Source organism: Gorilla gorilla, chromosome 4, assembly GCF_029281585.2.
Source record: "Gorilla gorilla gorilla isolate KB3781 chromosome 4, NHGRI_mGorGor1-v2.1_pri, whole genome shotgun sequence".
Lineage (NCBI taxonomy): Eukaryota > Metazoa > Chordata > Mammalia > Primates > Hominidae > Gorilla > Gorilla gorilla.
Genome location: NC_073228.2, coordinates 154,698,739 through 154,717,438, shown reverse-complemented (window position 1 = coordinate 154,717,438; position 18,700 = coordinate 154,698,739). Strand labels below are relative to the sequence as shown.

General features: G+C 39.7%; 1 protein-coding gene across 2 annotated transcripts in view; it reads right to left on the bottom strand.

Moving 5' to 3' along the window:
• IRGM (immunity related GTPase M) overlaps positions 1–17,419 on the bottom strand; it is a 54,196-nt gene extending 36,777 nt beyond the window's left edge. Inside the window, exons 1-2 of one of the 2 annotated variants that reach the window (NM_001289890.2) lie at positions 16,721–17,419; positions 15,265–16,236 (exon numbers count right to left, since the gene is read on the bottom strand). In NM_001289890.2, the coding sequence (NP_001276819.2) occupies positions 15,265–15,810 (546 nt within the window). In that variant the 5' untranslated portion in view covers positions 15,811–16,236; positions 16,721–17,419. Of the gene's footprint in view, positions 1–15,264 lie in introns of those variants that run through there. The other variant, XR_008679481.2, reaches the window with a different exon arrangement.
• Positions 17,420–18,700: the final 1,281 nt, after the last annotated feature.

The window sequence follows — 18,700 nt, the reverse complement described above, 5'->3', positions numbered from 1 at the left end:
AGATCTCTCCCTCAAATCCTATTTCTCTTAAGCAGGAAGACCCTTTCAAAACTAGCTTCCCCAAAGCAGTGCCTGCTTACTGATTACATGTCAAGAACATTTAGAAAATGATAAAAGGTTAGGCTATATAGCACTATACTTGGGAATGAAATTATCGGTTCAGGTGTAGCTTCTGCAGTTATGAGGTTTCTGGATCTTATTTCTTGCATTGCAAAATGGGGACCAGAACACTAACCCCATACCCTGTTGGGAATATTAAATATGAATGAGAATGTCTTTGTAAATTCCAAACTGATGCATTTATGTATTATGAAGAATTATAATTGTTCATTTAAAATTCTTAGTTATACAGATGTTAAAAAATTATAACCTCATATATTTACATCTATCAGGAGCCTTGAAATTGGGATTTACTGTCCCAAAATTATCCAGAGGTAATCATATTTTATCCCATATTGTTATGGACTTATTTTATATACAAATCTATTTTTTCTCCTATATCATCAGCCTCGAATAGAACATTTCCACTGAACTTGCAAAAATTTCAACACTGTTATTCATTAAAACAAGCACCTTTTTGAGCTCCCTTCTTTTAGATATTTCCTTTTTACTCTTCTTTAGAAGCAAGCTTCTTTAAACAGTGGTCTAAAACTTTTTTCTGCAGCTTTACTTCATATTCACTAGTCATCCCATTATACTCCTGTGCTCTGTTCTGCGCCAGTTTCACAGATGTCTCTCTTTCTAAAGCACATACGAAATTCTGTTTTCTAAATTTGATAGACACAAACCCTAAATTAGTGCAACCCTAAGAAGAATCTCTCAGTGTGGCCACTTCTTCATTTTATTATCATTCCATTCCATGTCTCTGTTTTGTTTTTCTTTTCCTGTTATTTCTTCTCAACTCCCCCATAAATTCTTCTTTCTTTCTTCTTCTGCCCCTGAAAGGTTAGCATTTTCTAAGGTCTTGTTTTTAGCCTTCTTCTCCTCCCTGCCAATGGGCAGCAGTAGTGCCAGACGGAAAGTGAGGCTGGTGTGTTCATTCCTTACATCCCTCTTTGCAAGATCTAACTTCCCAGGTCCCTCCTGGTCTAGGGCTGTCATTGCTCTCCAATGTTGCTAGCCCCAGGATGCTTCTTGTATCTCTTAGTTTAGCAGGGCCAGTCAACTTTAGATAAATTATACTGCAGTTAAAAACCTTCCTATAATCTCAGTGACAGTGAATAGACTTAATTTATTACCTCTTTTACATACCTAGAGTAGGTCAGCTCAAAAATTTAGGCTGATGAATATCTAAGAACTTGCTTGGGGAGAGAATAAAAGAGAAGGTGGCAGATCAGATGGCAATTCTTAAATCTTCTTAAAAGCAGCACATATCACTTCCCCCACAATCCATTGGCTGAAATAAATCATATGGTCAGGTCTGAAATGTATGATGTAAACAGTTTAATTGTCTCTCAATGAGGAGGCTGGTGTGGCAGACAGACTCTAAAACAGTTCCCAATTATTCCCTCCTTTGATATTCACCCCTTGTACAATCTCCTTGAATGTGGACAGGAACTGTGGCCTGCTTCTAACCAACAGACTATAGCAAAGGTGATGGGGTGTCACTCTGTGACTACATTACATAAGATTATATCCTGTGTCTTATTAGGACTTCCTCTTCCTTGCTAATTTTGATGACATATTCTGTTATGTTGAGAGCTACACTATGGAAAATAAGTGCCACATGGCAAGGAACTGAGGGTGGCTGCAACTCACAACCAACAAGGAAAAAACTCTTGAAAAAATGAATTCTGCCAATAACGTGAGTGAGCTTGGAAGCAGATCCTTTTCCACTTGAACATTCAGATGAGACCACACCCCTGGCTGGGAACTTCATCATAGCCCATGAGAGACATTGAATCAAAAGACTCAGCCCAATTGTACCTGGGCTTCTCATCCACATAATCTGTAAGATAATAAACATGTATTTTATTAAGTCTCTAGTTTGTGGTAGTTTTATGCAGCAATAGTTAATAACCCATATTTGAGGGTTCTGGTAGGAAATAATATGAAATATTTGTTTCAAATAATTCAATCTGCACAGTCCATTTTCTGGATATTTGCAAATATTCATTTCTTTCCTTTAGCATGCAAAACATCCTCACCCCCTCCTTAAAGGATGCATCCAAAATTTCCATCATCTTGGCCTAAGACTCAAAGTCCTGAATGTCATCATTATTTGTACATAAGTTTCAGATGGACTATTATTTAATCTAGAGACCTGCGACTAAAAATCGCAAGTTATCTACCTCCACTCCCAACATCCAATGAACAGAGACAGGATAACAAGAACAAACACGCCCATTTGGAAAGAGAAAAAAAGTGAAAGCTGGTGGTAATCTCTTACATTGATGATACTAATGAACAACTCCCTCTGGTGTTCCCCTCATTTAGTCCCCTCCTCTTGAATCTGACCCTGCCCTGTGACTTGTTTGAATGTAGAATGCTGTGAAGTAATTTTGTGCTACTTCCTGTCCTAAGCCTTAAAAAGACCTGATAGCTTCTAATTTTGCACTCCTAGGATCCAGCCCCCAAAGAAGTGGTATGATTGTCCTGAAACTACGATACTTTGAAGGAACTCTGAGAGAGCCACTTGGAGAGGCTACATGAGGGAGTACAAAAGGGCTCTAAATGACAGCCCCATGTAAAATCCCAGCCTATAGCAAGGACCAACTGCCACCATCGTACACATTCCAAATCAGTTGAACCTCCAGTGAGCCATCTTGGACATTTCAAACCACTGGAGCCTTCAGATGACTGAGGTTATAGCTCCCACCACATAGAGAACTACCTAGGTGAGGCCAACTAAATCACAGACTCATGAACAGCAATAAATACTTGTTACCAATTGAAGCCATTCAGTTATGGGTGTCTGATACCATCCACTGAGCAATCTTAAAATCTTGACAGACATTAGAGTGCACATGATAAGACAAAATTTAAACTATACAATACCATCATGTAATATACTCTAAAAAAAAATCAGTTTCCTAGATCTCACAATTAGTTCACAGGAGATACAGAGAGGGAGAACTAAGTTAACATAAAAAGTCCAGTGAGCAAGGCAGGTAGCACAGACCCCGAGCAATCAGCCTAGTAGCTGTGTCTGTATGATGCAGAGGCACTAAGTTGGGAGGTCCCAAGGCAGCAGCAGAAGCAATAGTGGTGGCAAACAGTGGCCACAGCCTGGGGAGCAGCTCAGGGATCTGGGTGGAAGGCTGGCCAGTCTGTCCATCTTGGACCTTGTTCCTGTGGTGCCTGCATAATTATTAACTCTTTGGCATGAGCTCCAGGACAGGGACTGTGGTTGCTCAGGAAGTAAAGTTTCTTAGTAAACTATTACAAAATAACAACGTACACATGGGCATTGCAATCAAGTATATTGGAGTTATTAGGATTTAGGATTCCCCCAAAAGTTCAGAATGTCCAGTTTTGAACACTGTTGCATCAGTGCCAAGAAAACACCCACAGGTTTAGAAAGAGAACTGAAACTCAAAGATTACCCAATTTAACAGACTATTTTTATATGAGGCTTTTGATAAACCACTTATTCATAAAACAATCTGAGCATTAATTTTCCTTGTAATAGAGGATCCAGTAATGAAATGCATAAACAGGTGTTTTACACTGTATCATAAAGGCACTTTGTGTTTCTTGTATGAACTTTATAAGGTACAAAAATGTTATAGGAGACATTAAATTGCCATTGTATACATTTACGTTTAAATTGTGACATTGCATCACAATTTTCTCCTGTTAGTATTCCAAAATATTTGGTAGTCATACATTATTTAGCTATATTGAGCAATGAAATCTATTTTAGGGAGTAGTGCATTATTTAGCTATATTGGGCAATGAAATCTATAAAGCTTCTCCCAGTGAGAGGTGCCAGGGTCAAGCTATCCTCCCCTAGGTGACTGTCAAGATGACCTCACCCATTTCTTAGTTGTCATCCTGTACAATCAAGTCAGTAGTTGAAAATGGATGGATCCATTTTCTTGTAAAGATCAACAAAATTGATAGACCGCTAGCAAGACTAATAAAGAAGAAAAGAGAGAAGAATCAAATAGGTGCAATAAAAAATGATAAAGGGGATATCACCACCAATCCCGCAGAAATACAAACTACCATCAGAGAATACTATAAACACCTCTATGCAAATAAACTAGAAAATCTAGAAGAAATGGATAAATTCCTCGACACATACATCCTCCCAAGACTAAACCAGGAAGAAGTTGAATCTCTGAATAGACCAATAACAGGCTCTGAAATTGAGGCGATAATCAATAGCTTACCAACCAAAAAAAGTCCAGGACCAGATGGATTCACAGCCGAATTCTACCAGAGGTACAAAGAGGAGCTGGTACCATTCCTTCTGAAACTATTCCAACCAATAGAAAAAGAGGGAATCCTCCCTAACTCATTTTATGAGGCCAGCATCATCCTGATACCAAAGCCGGGCAGAGACACAACCAAAAAAGAGAATTTTAGACCAATATCCTTGATGAACATCGATGCAAAAATCCTCAATAAAATACTGGCAAACCGAATCCAGCAGCACATCAAAAAGCTTATCCACCATGATCAAGTGGGCTTCATCCCTGGGATGCAAGGCTGGTTCAACATACGCAAATCAATAAATGTAATCCAACATATAAACAGAACCAAAGACAAAAACCACATGATTATCTCAATAGATGCAGAAAAGACCTTTGACAAAATTCAACAACCCTTCATGCTAAAAACTCTCAATAAATTAGGTATTGATGGGACGTATCTCAAAATAATAAGAGCTATCTATGACAAATCCACAACCAATATCATACTGAATGGGCAAAAACTGGAAGCATTCCCATTGAAAATGGGAACAAGACAGGGATGCCCTCTCTCACCACTCCTATTCAAGATAGTGTTGGAAGTTCTGGCCAGGGCAATCAGGCAGGAGAAGGAAATAAAGGGTATCCAATTAGGAAAAGAGGAAGTCAAATTATCCCTGTTTGCAGATGATATGATTGTATATCTAGAAAACCCCATCATCTCAGCCCAAAATCTCCTCAAGCTGATAAGCAACTTCAACAAAGTCTCAGGATACAAAATCAATGTACAAAAATTACAAGCATTCTTATACACCAATAACAGACAAACAGAGAGCCAAATCATGAGTGAACTCCCATTCACAATTGCTTCAAAGAGAATAAAATACCTAGGAATCCAACTTACAAGGGATGTGAAGGACCTCTTCAAGGAGAACTACAAACCACTGCTCAACGAAATAAAAGAGGATACAAACAAATGGAAGAACATTCCATGCTTATGGGTAGGAAGAATCAATATCGTGAAAATGGCCATACTGCCCAAGGTAATTTATAGATTCAATGCCATCCTCATAAAGCTACCAATGGCTTTCTTCGCAGAATTGGAAAAAACTACTTTAAAGTTCATATCGAACCAAAAAAGAGCCCACATCACAAAGTCAATCCTAAGCCAAAAGAACAAAGCTGGAGGCATCGCACTACCTGACTTCAAACTATACTACAAGGCTACAGTAACCAAAACAGCGTGGTACTGGTACCAAAACAGAGATGTAGATCAATGGAACAGAACAGAGCCCTCAGAAATAATGCTGCATATCTACAACTATCTGATCTTTGACAAACCTGAGAAAAACAAGCAATGGGGAAAGGATTCCCTATTTAATAAATGGTGCTGGGAAAACTGGCTAGCCATATGTAGAAAGCTGAACCTGGATCCCTTCCTTACACCTTATACAAAAATTAATTCAAGATGGATTAAAGACTTAAACGTTAGACCTAAAACCATAAAAACCCTAGAAGAAAACCTAGGCAATACCATTCAGGACATAGGCATGGGCAAGGACTCATGTCTAAAACACCAAAAGCCATGGCAACAAAAGCCAAAATTGACAAATGGGATCTAATTAAACTAAAGAGCTTCTGCACAGCAAAAGAAACTACCATCAGAGTGAACAGGCAACCTACAAAATGGGAGAAAATTTTCACAACCTACTCATCTGACAAAGGGCTAATATCCAGAATCTACGATGAACTCAAACAAATTTACAAGAAAAAAACAACCTCATCAAAAAGTGGGCGAAGGACATGAACAGGCACTTCTCAAAAGAAGACATTTATGCAGCCAAAAAACACATGAAAAAATGCTCACCATCACTGGCCATCAGAGAAATGCAAATCAAAACCACAATGAGATACCATCTCACACCAGTTAGAATGGCGATCATTAAAAAGTCAGGAAACAACAGGTGCTGGAGAGGATGTGGAGAAATAGGAACACTTTTACACTGTTGGTGGGACTGTAAACTAGTTCAACTGTTGTGGAAGTCAGTGTGGCGATTCCTCAGGGATCTAGAACTAGAAATACCATTTGACCCAGCCATCCCATTACTGGGTATATACCCAAAGGAATATAAATCATGCTGCTATAAAGACACATGCACACATATGTTTATTGCGGCACTATTCACAATAGCAAAGACTTGGAACCAACCCAAATGTCCAACAATGATAGACTGGATTAAGAAAATGTGGCACACATACACCACGGAATACTATGCAGCCATAAAAAATGATGAGTTCATGTCCTTTGTAGGGACATGGATGAAACTGGAAACCATCATTCTCAGCAAACTATTGCAAGGACAAAAAACCAAACATCACATGTTCTCACTCATAGGTGGGAAATGAACAATGAGAACACATGCACACAGGAAGGGGAACATCACACACCGGGGACTGTTGTGGGGTTGGGGGAGGAGGGAGGGATAGCATTAGGAGATATACCTAATGCTAAATGACGAGTTAATGGGTGCAGCACACCAACACGGCCCATGTATACATATGTAACAAACCTGCACATTGTGCACATGTACCCTAAACCTTAAAGTATAATAATAAAATAAAATAATAAATAAATAATAATAAACAATAATTATTTATTTAATAATATTTAATTAATAATATTAATTAAATTAACTTAATAACATTAATTAATAATAATTAATAACAATAAAATAAAAAGAAAATGGATGGATCCACAGCAGGTGTATGTATATGGAGGAGGAAGAGGGATTAAGAAAATGCAGCAGGCCCCGTGCAGTGGCTCACACCTGTAATCCTAGCACTTTGGGAGGCCGAGGCAGGTGGATTGCTTGAGCCCAAGAGTTCGAGACCAGTCTGGGAAACATAGCAATACCCTGTCTCTGAAAAATAAAAAAACTGCAGCAGTATTTTAAAGGTTGGTGCATGGAAGTCATGGAAGGAACACTACGCCAATTGGTAGATGTTGAAAAAAATATTACCAACATCACAGTTAACATAGAGAATACACAAATATAAATAGAATGTTTAAAAATCACCCTTAGAGAGAGTAGAATTTTGATACATTTTATTTTATTTTATAATTTTTATTTATTTATTTATTTTTGAGACAAAGTCTCGCTCTGTCACCCAGGCTGGAGTGCAGTGGTGCGATCTCAGCTCACTGCAGCCTCTGCCTCCCAGGTTCAAGCGATTCTCCTGCCTCAGCCTCCTGAATAGCTGGGACCACAGGTGCACACCACCATGCCAGGCTAATTTTTGTACTTTTAGTAGAGACAGAGTTTCACCATGTTGGCTAGGATTGTCTTGATCTTCTGACCTCATGATCCACCTGCCTTGGCCTCCCAAAGTGCTGGGATTACAGGTATGAGCCGCCACCCCTGGCCTTGATACATTTTATTTTTTAAATCGCATATTTAACTTATAAAATTTGGACATATATATACATACTTTTAAAATACTATTTTCTGAAATATTCCCCCATGATAGTCAATGCTGTTAGAGATTTATAATTTATTGTTATAATTTTAAAATCTCTTGAGTTTTGAAGTTAAAACATGTTTTAACTTTTAAAAATTGAATGTCTCCTAATTAACATCTGGAGAAACTGTTCTTTAAGAGAATGCTTCAGAAAGTCTAAATTAATTGATATCAAATTTTCCCCTTTTACAAAACATATTGTTTCTGTGTTTTTGCCTTCTTCCTAATGGTCTTATTTCACATTTGGCTAGTTTATTTTTCTTTTGCTGCAGTGAACATACTAGTGGTTTATATTTCACTGTTTCTCATTTTATCTGCTCCACTCTGGTAACCAGGTTACTCAGGTCAATAAAACCTGAAGAAAGAACCTCTATGTCATTCCTAAGTGAACTCAAACTACAGGTGGCGAAAAGATGAAGGTGCCTTAAAGAATCTACCATGTTGGAAAATCAGACCTAGTACGCTGACCTCAAGGCTACCTTACCATTCCTCCTTGTCACTTTTTTGATAAGTTTACATTCTTCCTAATCTGATCACTTCCCATATGCCTACTAAATATCTAAGTCAGCAAGAGAAACCGTTTCAGTCACTTCTCTGGTGGCCAACAGAAAAATTAATCATTTCAATGATTTTAATAAAATTCGACTACTTACTAAGTCATCACATAATTATAATGAATAAAACAAACTCTTCCTTAAGGATAAAGAAAAAATGAGAAAATTTCACTGTGCTTCCATTTATTTTTAAGCTGCCAATTATTACATTTATTTTTAATTAGAAAATAAATCTAAGTTTGAGAAAAATTACTCTGCATGTTGAATTTCATTTACCTCATCAACAAAGATATACTAGGAGCTACACCAAGTAGGAGAATTTTGAAAAGTATAACTCAAAGCAATGCTGGCTAGCAGCCAGGCTATGAGCCTTGGTCCTACTTGTGTTCATAGTACTGAGGGATATCAGCAAAATGGTAAGCTAAGAACCTCCAAACCTTCGTTCATTCATAGAAAAAAATACTATGGATGGTTTAAATAACTTTATAGAAACTCTGAAAAACAGTCAGAAAAAAAGAGCAACCAAGTAAATTCCCATTAAGAAAAAGTCATATTCAAAATTATTGTGTTTTTACTCATTTAAAACATGGGACTTTGAGAAAGAGAAGAAAGGGGCAGATAATTTATTTGAAAAAGTAATAGCCAAAAGCTTCCCAAGTTTGAGGAAAGACATACAAAGAAGCTGTATGAACCACAAGATAAAGCCAAAAAGACCCATAGTGAGACAAATTGTAATCAAACTGTTAAAAGACTAATAGAATCTTAAAAGCAGCAAGCGAAAACAGACTCATCATATACAAGCTATTCTCAATAAGATTTTCAGTAAGTTTCTCAGCAGAAAGGTTGCAGGCCAGAAGGCACAGAGATGATATATTTAAGGTGCTAAAAGAAAAAGAAAAATACTTGTCAACTGAGAATTCTGTATTTGGCAAAACTGTCCTGTTAAAATTAGGCAAAAATAAATGCACCCCCAGGTAAACAAGCTAAGAGGCTACATTACTACTAGTCCTCCACTATAATCAGTGTTAAGACAGCCCTTCAAAATTGAAATAAAATGACAATAGACAGTAACTTGAACACATAGGAAAATATAAAGATCTCCGGTAAAGGCAAATACATGGACATTATAAAAACTAATAGTTTTATATAATTTTGGCTTGTAACTACACTTTATTTTTTAAAGAATTTAAAAGGCAAATTCATAAAAATAATTATAAATCCATGTTAATAGGTACACAACATATATAAAGATTGATTTTTGACAGAAATAACATAACAAAGCAGGAAGGGAAAGTTGTAAAAAAGCAAAGTGTTGGGTGCAACTGAAGTTAAGTTGGTATTAATTCAAAATAAATTGTTATAACTTTGTACTGTTACATGTAACCTCCATGGTAATGTAACCACAAAGAAAATATCCACAAAATGTACACAAAAGGAAATGAAAAGGAAATCAAAATGTGTCACTATAAAAAATGAACTAAAAACAAAGGAAAGTAGTAATTGAGGAAATGAGAGAAAAAAAGCTGTAAGACAAAGAGAAAACATCAAAATGGCAGAAGTTCCACTTTATCAGTAATTGCTTTAAATGTAAATGGATGTTTCTGTCCAATCAAAAAGCAGATATTGGTAGAATGGGGTTGGGGAGATGTGATACAATTATATGTTGTCTTTATAGATACTTTACGGATTCACTATAGATCTCAGGATACCATAGTTTGAAAGTGAAAGTGGAAGGGTGGAAAGAGATATTCCACGCAAATAGTAACTGAAAGAGAGCAGGGGTGGCTATACTAATATACTAATAAATTAAAAACTGTTACAAGAGACAAAGCAAGATACTACATGTAAGTAAAAGAATCAGTTCTACTAAGATATAATAATTATAAACATATGTACCAAACATCGTATCTCCAAAATATATTAAGCAAGCATTGATAAGATTGGAGAGAACAAATAGACAGGTGTACAGTAACAGTAGGAAATATCAATACCCCTCTCTCAATGCTGGATAGAACCACCAGTCTTGAACAATTCTGCAGACCAATTGGACACATACAGAACACTTCACCCAACAAGATTCCATTAGACTATAAGGTTTTTTCTTAAGTGAATATGTAACATTCTTCAGGAGAGACCATACATTAGGCCACAAAACAAGTGTTAATAAATTTTAAAAGATTGAAATTATGCAGTGTCTTTCCCAATTACTATGGAATAAAACTGAAAATATCAGAAGAAAAACTGGAAAATTCACAAATATGTGGACATTAAACAACACACTTTCAAACAACCAATGGGTTAAATAAGAAAAATTAGAAAAAACCTTAGGACAAATGAAAACACAATTTGCAAAAACTAATGGGACGCTGTAAAAGCAGTACGAAGAGGGAAAATTATAGCTTTAAATACTTACATTTTAAAAGGAAAAAAGATTTCAGTTCAACAATACAACTTTATGTTTTAAAGCACTAGAAGAAGAATAATGATCTAAACCCAAAGCTAGCAGAAAAAATAAAATAACAAAAGATATGAGCAAAGATTACCATAATTCATTTGAGAATGTTGCCTAAAAATACAGTAAAGAAACTCAATATTATTTTCTCTTCTATTAGAAATTCAACAATATGCACTCTTAAAACACTTCTCCAGGAAATGAGATATTATTATAGACAAACTAACCCGAAATAGAAATAGTCGTTTGATTCTTCTGCTTGTTCCTAGAGTTGAGAATGAAAAAGGGTACATTCTTGTTGAGATTAGTTTCCAGAACTGAAGCCTCAATGGAGACTTGGCCTTTTCCATTCTCTGCAGCATATGGCTTTAAATTATGTCCTTAGAGTTCTCTCTAGCTTATCCCATGCTCTGGGTACCAGCTTTCATCCTTATACCACACTGCATCACTGGCATCGCTGCTCTTAATGAGAATGTGTGAACAATTTCCTAATTTCATGAAATAAGAAGTGGACAAACAGCTCAATTAAGAGATGATTATCTAAAATGGGCTTTGATTATAGTTTTAGTATTTTGAATAAGGTGAGCCAGATGGAAATAATGTCCATCCCCTGTGCAACTTAGGTAGAAAAAATAATTCCGTTAATAGTTTAATCAGAACAAATGATTGCTCTAAGGAATCAAATGTAGCAGGAAAAAATAAGAATAAGAAATCTTTAAGAACTAAGGTTTTTAAAACATAAGAATATAAGATAATAATGAGAAGCTGAGTCTAAGAATTTATAGTAATATCAGAAGTACAACAAAAGCTGATTGAATGGCACAGTTCTGATTTAGTCATTACGCTACCATGGAGGTCAAACTGTCAAAGCAGATTTATGAAAACTATACAGCTTACTTAATACCAAATTTTACTAATTGATGAAGAATATGAGCAAAAAAGCAAGCAGAGAAACAGCAACATCCATCTTTGAAAAGGCCCAAAAGATCAGACGTACTTCCAAAAAAATATATTTTTGCACTGGAATGTACTTTGTGCCTGAGTAGGAGATTAATGTTACTGTATGTATCATGTACATGCCATATATGTTAGCCCTAGGAGGCCATTTAAGTTTAGAGCTTTTTACATTCCATTAGTTGCATAGGTAGGAAACCTACATGACTAACTTTAGCTCTCCAAGTTGTGCCCTGTACTTCACAAATTCCAGATTCATCTACAATAAGCAATGCAAAAAGCCTACTAAAAATATTCTTAGACGAGAACTTCTTGGGTAATCTTCCTGCTTGTAAATACCATCAGTGGTTACAACGAGGGAAGAGTAATGAAGCTGTTGCTAGTTCTTTCCCTTTTGTGAAGACACAGATGAAGTGCAGTGCTGGGAGTGGCAAGGGATTGAATCAAGCAAGATTCAGAAATATACAAATGATTTAATGGCCTTTTATATTCAAATCTCCAAATTTGAGTTTTATATATCATCTTCTCAAAGGAACAAAACAAAAAATTCAATCATATACAAAAATTTTGTCTATTATAAAGTTGAATGTTTGCCCCACACCTGGCCTGCCATCGTGCATCAGGGGACCATGGATGATCAAAAGAATCCCTGTCATGATGAGGTCCCTGCTGATGCTCTTATTTATGCTAAACTGTGAACATTTGATGCACATGGGTCCATGATTCTTTACCAGCCATACCAATCATGTCTAGGACAGATAAGGGGGAGGAAAATGGAGTGCATGCAACACGCTACCACATTCTCTGCCATCATCTGACTCTGCACCTGCTCCATCTTCCCTTCAAGACCAATGGTAGGAGGGTGCTGCTTATGGTAATCAGATCACCAGGTTGCTGCTCCAGGGCCATATGCAGGGAGTACAACCAAAAGCACAGGCTTCCCTTTATCTCTTTGTTCCTGCCCAACTATCATGTCAATTCTTGCCCTGAAATTTGATCTATCCCTCTTTTCCAGTCCAAGTAAGATGGTTTTTCTTACCTGCATGGCTTCATTGAAACCAAAACTAACATTTCCAAACACCTTTCAGTTAAAAGTAGAGATGAATTTTGTTTTTCAAATTTGAAAATGCTCATTAAAATAGAAAGCTAATGTGTGCCAGCTGAGTAATACTCAGATATCTCTGTACAAGAATGCTTCATCCATCTTTGCCTCACAGTCCTCCTGGGTCTGGGAGCTGACCTCAGGCACAGCCAGGCAGGGAACTCATGGCTCACTCTCACTACAGGGGGTGGAAACCAGAATAATCAAGACCAGTCTGGCAACATAGTGAGACCCTGTCTCTACAAAAAAATTTAAAAATCAGCCAGGCATAGTAAGTGTGTGCTTGTGGTCCTAGCTACTCAGGAGGCTGAGGCAGGAAGATACCATGAGTTCGAGGCTCAAGTAAGCTATTAAATAATGGCACCACTGCACTCCAGCCTAGGCAAAATAGCAAGACCCTGTCTCAAAAAAGGGGGGTACATAATAATATGTCTTCCCACTCCATATTTATTCACCCCTTACCCCTTAGAAATGACCATAATATCCTTGCAGAACTATTGTATGTATACGTGAGCAAGTATGCACAAGCTATTTCTCTATTTTACAGACATGGAAGCATTTCTTAAATAATGTCTAACAACCTATTTTTTCTTTAACATGTGGGTAATTGTTCTATATCAGTATATGAAGACCTCCTTTGAAGAAATTTTTAACAATTTCTTATTATTAGGAAATAGAACTTACATAATAGTGCATAATTATGTACTGTTTAAATTATAAGCACACATCTTTTACTGCCATACAGATTTTTTTAAATTACGTATGTGACTAGCATCTCAATAAAGCAGACATTTTTTAAAAAATGAATGAAAGAAAGGAAGAGAAATAGGACCCTTCAGCAGCACAGAAAACTCTCTTGTTCCCCTCCAAAAGCTAGAGTTTAAAACCAGCCTGACTACTGGGTGTATTTTTGGTTTTTTAATGAATGCTTTTACCATCTATACAGGCATCTCTCTGAAACATTATTTACTATATATTTGGCTTACAATTGCTTTATTTGACTTGGGACTTGAGGGGTAGGTTTTCTTGCATAGTTTCTGTATCCTTATCTAGCATGTCACTTATAAAATATATGTGGTGGCCAGGTGCGGTGGCTCATGCCTGTAATCCCAGCACTTTGGGAGGCCAAGGCGGGCGGATCACAAGGTCAAGAAATCCAGACCATCCTGGCCAACATGGTGAAACCCTGTCTCTACTAAAAATACAAAAATTAGCTGGGTGTGGTGGTGTGCACCTGTTGTCTCAGCTACTTGGGAGGCTGAGGCAAGAGAATCGCTTGAACCTGGGAGGCGGAAGTTGCAGTGAGCTGAGGTTGCACCACTGCACTCCAGCCTGGCGACAGAGCAAGACCCCATCTCAAAAAAAAAAAGAGAGAGAGAAAAAGAAAAATTACACCCATATATATGGTTAGAATTTTAAAATCCAGCCTGATGATTTTACTTTTAACTAAAACATTTAGTCCAATGACACTGAATATAATTATTGATACTTTCAGTTTATATGTAACATTTTATTTTGTGCTATACTTTTTCTGATGCCTTCCTTTGGATTGAGTGTATTTTTGTTACACTGTTGTTTTTCTTGTCACTTGCAAGTTATATGCACAGTTTATATTCCTTCATTAGTTATTTAAGATATTAGGCATTCCTTATAAACCATAAGATATTAGGCATTACTTACAAACCATAGTTTAAACTTAATCAACATCTTTACTCATGCTCTGGATAAAACAAGAACTTAGAACCCTTTAACATGGTTACTATTTTTTCTGTTTTAGAGGTTTTGTTGTAGATTTCAGTTGTGTGTTTTTAAGCCCAGAAGTCTTTATTATTACTGATAAACTCCATCTTGAGATTCAAGCAACCTGCCTCTCTACTTGCCTGTTCAAACCTGGAGAGGGCTCCTCCCGACCATTACTTGCCTTGAGGTTATACCGTGGGGTTAACATTTTGTCTTGGTGGTCTCCCTGCACCCTGTCCACACCTTTGAAAATACCCTCATTATTAAAGTCTTCTCAAATGACTCAGTTTGAGAGTGCTAAGACCCTGATGATATAATCTTGCATCCATTTTAAGACACTGATCATTTTTAGCACCTGGTGGAGAGTTCCGTGAAGGGAAAGGACCTTCGAAGCAAGCAGCCTTGCCTGGGAATCTTGGCCCCAACACTCAAAAGATCTCAAAGAACAACACAACCACACTGTCTACATGCCCCCTAAAATTGTAAGATACCCTTCTGCACCAGGTGTGTTTCAATGAGTCCAGTGAAATAAAGGAGAAAAGGAATCAATAGGAGGAGATGGAAAATGTTTAATGAAGACAGGAATTAGTATTCACATACCCGCTCCTTCTGGAGATTTTCCAGGACATTTTCTCTGATCTGCAGTAGCTGCACTTCTGGGAGGGCACCTGTGCTGAGGTCCATGTCCAGCTTGGTCCAGACAATGTAGAACTTCTTTCCCATGTCCTCAGCGGTTTTGGCAAGCATCACATGATTCATGCCGAATTGTGCAGATGCAACCATGATGAAGTCATACCGGTTGAACTGCATTTCCATCAGGTAGTTCTCCAGGGTTTTGGTGGCAAACCCAGTGCCAGGCAGGTCCCACAACACCACATTTGCAAAGTGGGAAGAGAAATAGGAGGCACATTTTTGGGTAGCTTTTACTAGCCCAGTAGGAGGTGAGGCCTTACCCTCATGTCCTGTGTTTCGAAGGGCACTGATGAAGGTGGACATCCCATTGCCAGAGTCCCCCGCCATAGTGATGTTAACTGGTGTCCTGGACACTATCTTCAGAGTCTCCTTGATGTTAGAGATCACCTCTGGCAAGTTCTCATCTGCTGAGGCTTTCTCAACATTCATGGCTTCCATCTTCAATAAAATACCCCAATGCTGGCCAGGCGCCGTGGCTCATGCCTGTAATCCCAGCACTTTGGAAGGCCGAGGCGAGCAGATCACGAGGTCAGGAGATCGAGATCATCCTGGCCAACATCGTGAAACCGTCTCTACTAAAATACAAAAAAATTAGCTGGGCGTGGTGGTGTGTGCCTGTAGTCCCAGCTAATACAGGAGGCTGAGGCAGGGGAATCGCTTGAACCCTGGAGGCAGATATTGCAGTGAGCTGAGATCACGCCATTGCACTCCAGCCTGGCAACAGAGCAAGACTCCATCTCAAAACAAACAAACAAACAAAAAAACCCCAATGCTTATGGTGTGGCAAAAAGAGGTTAAGGATGCAGCTAATAGAGTGTGAGGGGCACTTGGGTACTCTGTCGTATCTGTGGGCACTGGAGTAAGCTGCGGAAGTAGAAAAGCAGGTGAGTTAGGATGGACAGGGTACACATGAATCATCTGACTTTTAGCATCCCCAGCCCTCAACGAAGACTGCAGCAGACGATCTTGACTGAGTGTTCTTTGATTGTTTTTATTCAAGCAATGTGCACATTTCTTCAGGGAGCAAGAAAGGTAGGGTCCCTGAGGAACGCCCTGAGGCTGGTTGTGCCTCCGAGTCAGCCTCCAAAGCAGGAATGTGGCCATGAGACGGCTTCAAAAGCAGAGAATGAACCAAGTCTCCTGAAAAGCCCAAAAGGTTTTTGTCTTTCCATCTTTTACTCTATCCTAATATAGGTCTGCTCCTTCACAAGTTTCAGTACAGATTTCACGACCAAGACCAGACAAGTAAAAGTGACCTATATATTTCTCTGCTGAAGATGGCGCCAGAGGACATAAAACATCCAATTCCCATTGCTTACTTGAAGCTGTGATCATCCCTGTTTAACACTTATCTCATCAGGCGGGGGAGCACACGTGCAGAGCAGTACTGAAATGCTGCAATATACATGAAGTAAGCCACCAGCCTTTGACCCCCGAGCTTCCATTAAGACTGTCATGTTGGGCCCAACTGAAGTGAGGGAGAGGAGGAGACAGCATACTCAAATGCTCTGCTCTTTTTCAAGGCAGTGATTACAACTGCTTATCATTTCATTCGCCAAACCTGGCTCTTGCAGGTTCCACAACGGGCCAGGTATTTGAGACTGATTAAAAGAAGGTGATGTGATTCCCTACTCCTACCGGAATTGGTGGGTTTTTCGTCTCACTGACTTCAAGAATGAAGCCACGGACCCTCGCGGTGAGTGTTACAGTTCTTAAAGGCTGCGTGTCCGGAGTTTGTTCCTTCTGACGTTTGGATGTGTTCAGAGCTTCTTCCTTCTGGTGGGTTCCTGGTTTCACTGGCTCGGGAGCGAAGCTGCAGACCTTCGAGGTGAGTGTTACAGCTCTGGAGGCGGTGAGTCTAGAGTTGTTCGTTTCTCCCGGTGGGTTCGTTGTTTCACTGGCTTCAAGAGTGATGCTGTAGACCTCTGCGGTGAGCGTTACAGCTCATAAAGGCAGTGTGGACCCAAAGAATGAGCAGCAGCAAGAGTTATTGCAAAGTGCAAAACAACAAAGCTTCCACAGCGTGGAAAAGGATCCAAGCAGGTTAACACTGCTGGCTTGGGCAGCCTGCTTTTATTCTCTTATCTGGCCCACCCACATCCTGCTGATTGGTCCATTTTACAGAGAGCCGATTGGTCTGTTTTACAGAGAGCTGATTGGTCCGTTTGGACAGGGTGCTGATTGGTGTGTTTACAATCCCTGAGCTAGACACAAAAGTTCTCCATGTCCCCACTAGATTAGCTAGATACAGAGTATAGATTGGTGCATTCGCAAACCTTGAGCTAGACACAGGGTGCTGATTGGTGTGTTTACAAACCTTGAGCTAGATACAGAGTGCCAATTGGTGCATTCACAATCCCTTAGCTAGACATAAAGATTCTCCAAGTCCCCACCAGATTAGCTAGACACAGAGTGCTGATTGGTGCATCCACAAACCCTGAGCTAGACACTGGGTGCTGATTGGTGCATTTACAATTGCTGAGCTAGACACAAAAGTTCTCCATGTCCCCACTAGATTAGCTAGATACAGAGTGTCGATTGGTGCGTTCGCAAACCCTGAGCTAGACACAGGGTGCTGATTGGTGTGTTTACAAACCTTGAGCCAGATACAGAGTGCTCATTGGTGTATTTACAATCCCTTAGCTAGACATAAACGTTGTCCAAGTCCCCACCAGACTCAGGAGCCCAGCTGGCTTCACCCAGTGGATCCCGCACCGGGCCGCAGGTGAAGCTGCCTGGCAGTCCCCGGCCATGCGCCTGCACTCTTCAGCCCTTGGGCAGTGGATGGGACTGGGCGCCTTGGAGCAGGGAGCGGCGCTCATAGGTGAGGCTTGGGCTGTGCAGGAGTGGGGCAGGCGAGAGAGGCTCAGGCATGGCGGGCTGCAGGTCCCAAGCCCTGCCCTGCGGGGAGGCAGCTAAGGCCGGGGAGAAATCCAGCACAGCAGCTGCTGGCCCAGGTGCTAAGCCCCTCACTGCCAGGGGCCGTTGGGGCCAGACCGCTGCTCTGAGTGCCGGCCCGCTGAGCCCACGCCCACCTGGAACTCGCGCTGGCCCGCAAGCGACGCCCACAGCCCCAGTTGCTGTCCATGCCTCTCCCTCCACACCTGCCCACAAGCTGAGGGAGCCAGCTCTGGCCTTGGCCAGCCCAGAAAGGGGCTCCCACAGCCCAGCGGCGGGCTGAAGGGCTCCTCAAGTGCTGCCAGAGTGGGCGCCAAGGCTGAGGAGGCTCCGAGAGCCAGCGAGGGCTGCGAGGGCTGCCAGCATGCTGTCACCTCTCACTAGCATGGCCTGGCAGGTCTGTTTCACACACTCATTGTGAACACACACA